This window comes from Pinus tabuliformis, chromosome 4_2, assembly GCF_031772625.1.
Source record: "Pinus tabuliformis cultivar Carrire ecotype Pingquan chromosome 4_2, CPIR1, whole genome shotgun sequence".
Taxonomy (NCBI): domain Eukaryota; kingdom Viridiplantae; phylum Streptophyta; class Pinopsida; order Pinales; family Pinaceae; genus Pinus; species Pinus tabuliformis.
Window position 1 is genome coordinate 1,138,165,204 of NC_142304.1, and position 9,478 is coordinate 1,138,174,681.

Sequence of the window (9,478 nt, forward strand, 5' to 3'; positions counted from 1 at the left end):
ATTTTCAGCCGTTCATGCAAAATCAAAGTAATTTAAGAAAATTCGAGTAATGAATCAATCAGATATAATTATACTGGGAAAAAGAAAAAATAAATCACGGGCGGAAAGTTTTATCATTTATTACCATGTATTGGCATCCAAAATATCATTGTTGATAAAACCAAAGGGCAAACTTCTCTACCGTTTCTGGAATCTAGCCTCTATATAAAGTTAAATTTTTCATCGATACAGAACTCTAACTGAACTTTTAGTAATATGGATAGATTCAGAATTGAAAGAAATTGTTTAAAGTTTTAGTAATATGGATACATTCAGAATTGAAAGAAATTGTTTAGGGCATTGTTACACGGATATATACGGATCTTGAAACATGATTAAACTCTGCTAATGTTAAAAAAATTTGCCCAATTCTTAACCAATGAACAAATGCGTTGTAAAAAAATGCATTTGCTGCCAAATTGAGCTTACTCCAATATGTTGCGGGCAAGAATAAATTCCTTCGATCATTTTTTTATACAGTGATGAGAAAGTAGGGAAGAAACTTACCTGTTTCGGAGAATGTAGGGTAAAACGAGTGAGCCGAGGGGTTTGTGCTGAGCTGGACGTAAAGGACGTACCCTCCTTCCATATCTGACGTGCTGACCTGGTTGCTGACTTGGCGGACGGAAATCGACCTCCAAATAATGCCATCATTCGTGCCGGTAGTGTCTCTACAGATGCCCTTCGGGGCAGTCATTATAAGCAAAGAGTAATTACGATGTCATGAAACTGGATTTTCAAATACGCTAAAAATTTATAAAGCAGGAATATGAAATGATATTTTAAGATAAAAAATAGTTTATGGGATTATCTGTTTTTTTGTTTTTTGTAATTTAATTTTTTAATTATTTAAATTGATAATGAAATGATTTAATTTTTTAATATTTTTTTAGTTAAATATTCTCATAATTTTATCTAATGTTTTTAAAAATATTACATTCTAAAATAAAATATTTTTCCTATTCAATTTAATTCTTTTAAATTTTAGTATTTAATCTAATTCTTTTAAATTTTAGTATTTAATCTAATTTTAATTATATATGAGATTATAATTATTTAAAATATGTTTACAATATATATATTTTATTTTTATCAAAATTTAATAATATAAGTTTGATATATAAATATAAATTTAATATTTAAATTATGGAAATTATACCATTTAAACTTTTAAATTTAACAAAAACTACTTGGTCCGAAAAGGGAGAAAATTAAAAATAAAAATGAGAGTGCAGCGATTAGTAGTATGTTTCCATAACTATTTCTAATCAAAACATGACCACATAGCATAACACGCTGTCCGACAGTTCAAGTTTGAAAGTGCTTGGATAATACGTGGAGACAATATACATATATAACCAAGTCGATGATTAGAGAAATATTGGTTCAAAACCTAAAACTCATTGAGTGAGTTTGAAAGATTGGTATTGAGTCTTGTGACTATATGAAATTTTAAACTAAGGTAAGTAAATAACAATATAATTTAATAGAGTTTAGGCTTCTGTGATCCATATCAAGTTAGAGAAAGATTTCGGCGAAAATCACATGGAATCTCATTTGTCGACGCGTTTCGAACCAACCAGTGTGGTTCATTTGTCCTGACGATGAACCACACTGGTTGGTTCGAAACGCGTCAACAAATGAGATTCCTTGTGATTTTCGCCGAAATCTTTCTCTAACAATATAATTTACATGTGAAGTAAATTACAGTCGCTGTGGCTAGTATCTATTACTAAGTTTGCATATTTATATTTTTCTCTTACATGTTAAAGAGTTGAAGAAAACATAAATAATTTTAGGGAGTAAGACGTGTATATTTATTTCTATTGTTTCCTATTATTTTTTATGTAAATATTTGTTTAAATTATGGGGGGCAATAACTAAGAACTATTTTCAAGTAATTTAATTTTAAGTGGTTTTACCCATAAAAATGAAAAATCATTGCACGAATATGGCATCTATGGAGAAAAAAACTGAGACAGTTATCACATGGCACAAAGGTTGCAATAAGACCTTCAAAGTTATGGTCCAATCAAATGTTTGAAAAATAATTTTTTCAATAATATTAAAAAATAAATATTTTTTTTTTCAAAGTTAAGCATTATAACTTGCATAATAGAGGTTAGTCATTATAACTTGCATTGGTCAATACTATTAGCTTAGTCTCGCCACTCAAGTTACAAATGTTGTTTTAAAAAAATTTGCAAATTGATATATGAAGTGGAAAAAATAATTGCCTATTATTGGGTAAGGAGTTGCATAAATTTTGGTGTGTAGTAACCACTAGTAAGTACATTTTTACAATTTAGATCTTGTTCCTACCCATTTTTTTATGGTGAATAATAATTTATAATTTTGGATTGTTTCCCTATGAAACTTAACAATGAAAAAATATTGCAAAGATATCATAAATATTGCAATTGTATCCATAAATTATAGTAGAAAAAGGTTATCCACTAGTCATTGTATTGTGCAAACACTACAATAAAACCTTCAAGTTATAGTTCACAAATAATTTTTTTAATAATATTGAAAACAAATATTTGTTTTTCAAAATTAAACATTATAACTTATATTGATGAATGCTAAATTAATAATAATCAATAGATAAATTAATTACTAAAATCTTATTTTAATAAAAACTAATAATAAAATTTAATTATTATTATTATGTTAATCCTTAAATATAAATAAACTATATAATAAAATGCAGTGACTTACATATTCTAGTATTATATTCGTTCATAATTGGAATCTGAACCAATTTGATTATGAAACTTTTAACAAAATGTTTCACAAATGATTGCCACATCTTTATCTTGGACGACAAATGAAAAATGTCAAAGGAAATTTTATTTTTAAAGTTATTTGTGTGATGACAAATTTAACAAGGAGAGGATACGCACTAAGCATGACATGTAAATGAGATATTCATTAAGTTGAAATGGAATTGGAATTTTTTAACCCATGCTACTTGGAAATGTAAATGGCTTATAATACATATATTTTAATTTGACATAATTTAATTTACAAAAGAAATGGTTCTTTTAAGGTATTTTTTTCAATTTAATTTTAATTAAATTTCGCAATAATTTTTTAAAATTTGAATTTAAGTTGTTTAATCTGTATTTGAGTTTAAGTTATTTAATCTGTAAAATTTGAGAGCCCTGGTTTTTTTTAAGGTGTTAAATCCATTTGTGCATTCAAAATTGTATTTTAAACAACAAAAAATCAAAATCTTACTTGACATTGTATCGTTGGATTCCGATGAAAAAGATTTCATTATAAGTTAGACTACGCCTTTTAATTCTCTGTTAGTGGTGTAATTAATTATGTTAATGATGTTTGTCGTCATGTAAATGTGAATGGGTTAAAACCCTATAACAAATGTATTATAATTGGCATTCAATTTAAATGGCAAACAATTGACGAAATGGATGGAGTCATTATATGGAAATTGAGCCATGTAAGAGGGAATCCAATAAGGGGGGTATGGTAGCAAACCTAACCATATAAATTAATCCCTACCAATGAATTATTTTACTAAGCCAAATGCTCAAAAAATCCAAGATTACCATTTTCCCAAGAAATTAGCTAATGGGAAGGATTTGGTAGTTGAACTACCAGTTGCTAGAATTATGGAAGTAGTTGGGTTTATACCCAACTATCTCATTTGAGGTATAAGGAGAGAACATCCAGAGATTTCTGGGATTAGACTAGAAGCTTATGATCTAACCACAAGTTCTCAAATCTAACAAGAAATCAAATAGAGAAAAAACCCATGACGATTGGGGGACATTCAATCCCATATTTGTATATCCACGAATTGGAGAGCAAAGGTTATTTTTAGGCAGGAGAGACGTTGACACCTAATCCTCAACGGATGGGTGAACTGGAACGTGAACAGTCATCAAGAAGATGAACTGTTCCGTCTCCTTTTTGTATATAAACAATAGTTCTCTAATGAAATAACATATCAGTTTTTCTTCTGCTTATTCTGGAGTTACCCTGGCCTGACATGGTATCAGAGCGCAGGTCCCAGATTCCTTGTAACTCCTCTAATAATGCCTCTGTCCTGAGCGCTGCTCTGCCCTGAGTGTCATTGATTCTCTGCGCATCATTGATTGTCTGCGCCTCTGTCCTGCGTCTCAATGATGATTCTCTGCGCTCTCTGACTAACATGAACGCCAGAGACTGCGCATTGTTTTTATGAACGTATCTTACCGTTTTAGCGTCCATAAGCACTGAGCTATTCAAACGTTACACATACAATCGCTCTGCGCCTCGGTACTGGTCTTCACACTCGTAGGTTTTGAATAGCATAGAGTCTCCGCGTCCATGTCAGTTCATTGTATAATGATTCAAATTCTTTCAAGATATTCTTTACTATGCCAATCTCTTGCTTACTGATAAGAAGATTCAGGAAATTCAGAGTATAGTTTTGAAACTTAGCATCATCTGCAATAGACTTGAGAATGCTCTTCTTCTTCCCATTTTCAGTAATAGGATTGATGAGAAAATCGTAGAGTTCCTGGTTCTTCAACAAATGAGAAAGTCTTTCCATATCCCCATTAATCACCTCTAACATGTTATTTGCCTGTGCAAATTGCAAAAGAGCTGCCGCATATCCACCCGCTGCAGAATCACGCGTCACAACAACAGCCCGTCGTACAGGACTTTTTGCATTTGCATGTGGGATTCTTGAAGACAAAGCATCAGGAAGCCGTTGAACAGGTTCCCGAGCGTGAAGCGCTTGTGCAGATGATCTTGAATGTACATTCAAGGAAGCGAGGGATTGCGTTAATGTATCCATCTGGACAATAGGACGGCCTGCTGAGACGTTCTGACGAGGAAACCCCGAGATATAAGCCCCGTAAGCCTTTTGTGGTTTGCCAAGGTCAATGTATTTGGTTTGACTCGATCCTTTCTTCTGTTAAAATCTCAGACCTTTCACCTGTAAAGAATTTGTTCAGATTTGTCATTTGTTGGAGTCTCAGACCTGTCACCTGTGGAAAAGTTTTGGACTTATGACCTAGTTAATTTTCAAACTATTGAAAAGTCTCGAATCTGCTTCGAACCTGTGGCTGTATTGTCTTGGATCAGTAGCAAGGCTTGGATGTGCAATAGTCTTCCTCAAAAATTTGATCATGTGGTGATTAGGTGTTGCGAGGATCTCTTTCAGATTTTGGTCCTGTGGTGATTCGGTTCTGTGGAGAAGTCCTTTCGGACTTGTAGAAAAACAAGTGCGTTTACAGTAATAGATTCTGCTGCCTTGAATGGTATATGATGGTCCATGTTGTTGTGCGTTGAATTTATATACGTTACAACTGAGATTGTATGTGCGTTGATTGCATGCTGGTGTATTTACAATACATTGAAATTTTTTATGATCACTTTATATGCGGTGTTCCTTTTATCTGAGATAGCGGTGCTGAGTTAACGTTGTTGCTGTGGCGGTGCTTTATATGTGCACTAACGCTGTATATATGTGTGCACTGTGGTTACATTAACCAGCGTTTGAGTTTTGAATGCATAGTCTATACATATGTAATATGGTGAGGATCTTTGGAGGGCTTTGAAGAAACAGTAAAGTATTTGCCCTTTTTTTAGTACAATTTCACTGTACATCAGTAGAAGTTTTTTTTTTATCAACAGAAATTTCTTATCAGCAGAAGTTTTTTTAGCAAAAGTATTTTTTACAGAATGCATTCAATCATTTCTATGGTAGGAATAGTTCTCACTGGCAAGGAGAACTATTCTGAATGGTCACGGATGGTAAAACACACCCTCATCTACAATGAGTTGTGGAAAGGAGTGTGTGTCGGAGAAGAAGACAAAGACCCTGTGCAGCCTACATCAAATAAAGAACTTGTCATTTGGGAAAACAAGAACAGCAAAGCCTATGCATTGATCGTAGCATCTGTAAATGAAGAAGTAAGTCGTCATATTTCATCCTATTCCACTGCCTTTGAAGCTTTACAAAAGCTGAAAGAACTTTGTGATTCACATTCTGCACTTGAAGTTGTTCAGCTCATGATTAAACTCTTCACTCTTGAACTGAAAAATAATGATCCCCTTGCTCTTGCATCTGAAATAAAGTCTATAATGCATGATATTAAATCCACTAAGGTTGAGCTGGATATCTCTCTTATTGCCTTTCTCAAAGCACTCTATCCTACCTACTCCAATTATCTTGAGTCTTTACAAGCAAATGGAAATCTTAAAGACATAACCTTTGAGTCTCTTGTGAAAAAGTTTGCTGAAAGAGAGAAAGCCTTTGGAAAGAAAACAGTCCCTGAATCTTCTGAAGAGACTGTTTGCCTTGCTCATAAAGAAAAGCATCCTGCTCAAGATTCTACAAGAGGAAGAGGTGGACGAAAAGGAAGAGGAAGATACTTCAGAGGCAGGGGGGGCAGACATTCTCAAGCAGAAAAAGCAGATCTGCATTGCATTCACTGCAAACGAAATGGATCACATGATGCTTCTACATGCAAGCTACCATGGGACAAAATTGAGCAGAGAAGAAATCAACAGAAAGGTAAAACTGATGACACAGATAAAGGTAAAGCACCTAAATCCGCTCACTATATTGAGGCACAATGTAACATTGGAGTAAATGAAGATTTGTTTAATGCTTCACTTGCTTCTTCGAAAAATGATTGGTTGCTTGATTCAGGAGCAACCTGTCATATGACTCATAGGAAAGATTTTTTTGAAGATTTCACTGACAATGTTGATGGAGCAGTATACTTTGCAGATCAGTCAAAAATCAAGCCATCAGGGCTTGGCACAATCAGGCTTAAACTGCCTGGTCTTCCAGACTTTCTTCTGGATCATGTTCTATATCTCCCACAGCTCAAGAGAAACTTGTTGTCCCTGGTCCACATCCGCCAGCAAGGTCACTCCATTCATATGTTTGATGGAAAGCTTGAGGTAAGAAAGGCATCTGACCACTCACTTGTCATGAGGGGTATAGAAGAAGAAAGACTTCTTAAACTGCAAGGAACCTCTACTCATGCACAACATTTCTCATATATTTCTCATCATGAAGAAGGTACACTTCCGTCAAGTTTATTATGGCATGCTAGATTTGGACATTTAAACTATGATAGTCTCCACTTGTTGAAGAAAAATGGTGTTGCTGGTTTGCCTACAATTCCTAGAAAACATAAGCAATGTGATGCTTGCATTCTAGAAAAGCATAGCAAACAGTCTTTTCATGATTCACATTCAAGAGCACATAGAAAGCTTGAACTCATTCATTCAGATTTATGTGGTCCAATGCCTGTTCCTTCTGCAAATGGAAATAAATATATCATGACATTTATTGATGATTACACCAGAATGTGTTGGGTTTATTTATTGAAGAACAAATCTGATGCTTTTCAAACATTCAAGAATTTTCATAAGTGGATTGAAAATGATGCACAATCTCATATTGGGTCTATTCGCACTGATAATGGAAAAGAATATACATCAAATGAATTTGAAAACTATCTTCGCCAACATGGGATCAAACATCAAACAACTGTACCTTATAATCCCCAACAGAATGGTGTAGCAGAAAGAATGAATAGAACAATTTTGAATATGGTCCGATCCATGATTTTCTTCAAAAATGTAAAGATAATGTTTTGGGCTGATGTTGTTCTATGTGCTGCATATATAAAGAATAGATGTCCATCTAGTGCTATAAGAAACAAGACTCCTTATGAATTGTGGTATGGACATGTTCCTTCGGTAAAACATCTCAGGATTTTTGGTTCCACCTGTTATGCTTTAATACCAAAGGTACATAGAAACAAACTTGGTGCTAGAAGTCGTAAGTGTATCTTCCTGGGGTATTCAAACACCTCTAAAGCATACCGTCTCTATGATGAAGTAAATAAAAAGTTTGTTGTATCTAGAGATGTCATTTTTCTTGAATCATCCAAATCTAACAGTGTTGTTGAGCGGCAACTTGATCGCTTGGATAGATTCACAAAAACGAAATCATTTCAAGAGTTTGAGAATCAGATTCCACATCTTGAAGGGGGGATTCCTATACTAGATCAACATATGGAATCTTCTTCTGAAGAACAATCTCCCTTGCATGAAACTCCAACACCGGATGATCCTTTAAGTGATGTAATTGATAGAATTGGGAGACTCAATCTTGATTCAGTCCCAACTCAATCAACAGAGCAGCCTGGACCATCTCAGAAAGGTCCCCCAAAGTGGCTAACAAAGACACTTGAAAGTGTTCATCCTGATGAAATTGGAAAAACAGGAACCAGAAATACAAACCGACAAGATGGAGGTGATGTAGATAACTCTAATTCACCTGTTGATATGGATGTTACTTATGATTGTGAATTGAACTTGTCTACAGATTTTGAACCAACTTCCTTCAAAGAAGCTTCTTCTCATGATGAATGGAAAGAAGCGATGCAGAAGGAGTATGATGCCCTCATAAAGAATGGCACTTGGAAGCTGGTTGATCCTCCATTTGGAACCAAACCAATTGGCTGCAAGTGGGTCTACAAGAACAAGTACAAAGCTGATGGCTCACTTGACAAGCACAAAGCTAGGCTTGTGGCAAAAGGTTTTGCACAGAAGGAAGGGGTCGATTATGAGGAAACTTTTGCCCCCACAGCAAAATGGGCCACCATCCGGACACTCTTTGCACTAGCTGCTCAGAACGGTTGGAAAGTCCATCAAATGGATGTAAAAACTGCATTCTTGAATGGCGATCTAAAAGAAAATGTTTTTATGTCCCAGCCTGAAGGATTTGCTGTGAAAGGACATGAACACAAAGTATGCAAACTTGTGAAGTCCTTGTATGGCCTCAAACAAGCACCACGAGCCTGGTATGAAAAACTAACTGAGCATCTTCTGAAACTCAACTTCAAACATTTTGATCTTGATGATGCAACTTTATTTGTCAAGAAAGTTGGCAAAACAGTTGTATATCTTGTGGTATATGTAGATGATCTTTTAATGACAGGGAACAATGAAAGCTATATTGCATCCATAAAGAAAGAATTAGGAAAAAGTTTTGAAATGACTGATTTGGGTTATGTTCATTACTATCTTGGCATTGAAGTAACCCAACATCCAAAATCCATATTTCTTTCTCAAAATAAATACATTGGAGATTTGTTAAACAGATTTGGCATGACAGAGTGCAATCCTCTTTCTACTCCAATGGAAAAAAACTTGAAGCTCACATCTATTGAAGGAAAGGAATTTGAGGATGCAACAAAGTATAGACAGCTTGTAGGAAGTCTCATCTACCTCACTACTACCAGACCAGACATTTCATTTGTTGTTGGAATCCTCTCCAGGTTTATGCAAAAGCCTTGTGAGGGACATTGGTCTGTTGCAAAAAGAGTTCTAAGGTACTTGAAGGGAACTCAAGACCTTGGAATCAAGTATACACAGGTGGACGACTTCAACT

At 34.5% G+C, this 9,478-nt stretch overlaps 1 protein-coding gene across 1 annotated transcript; it reads right to left on the reverse strand.

The window, feature by feature from the left end:
* Window positions 1-4,328: 4,328 nt before the first annotated feature.
* LOC149173682 (ATP synthase delta chain, chloroplastic-like) lies at window positions 4,329-4,873 on the reverse strand. The gene has a single exon (XM_089427972.1). The coding sequence runs from the start codon at window positions 4,850-4,852 to the stop codon at window positions 4,337-4,339; it is 516 nt and encodes a 171-aa protein (XP_089284098.1). The 5' UTR covers window positions 4,853-4,873; the 3' UTR covers window positions 4,329-4,336.
* Between the last annotated feature and the right edge of the window lie 4,605 nt (window positions 4,874-9,478).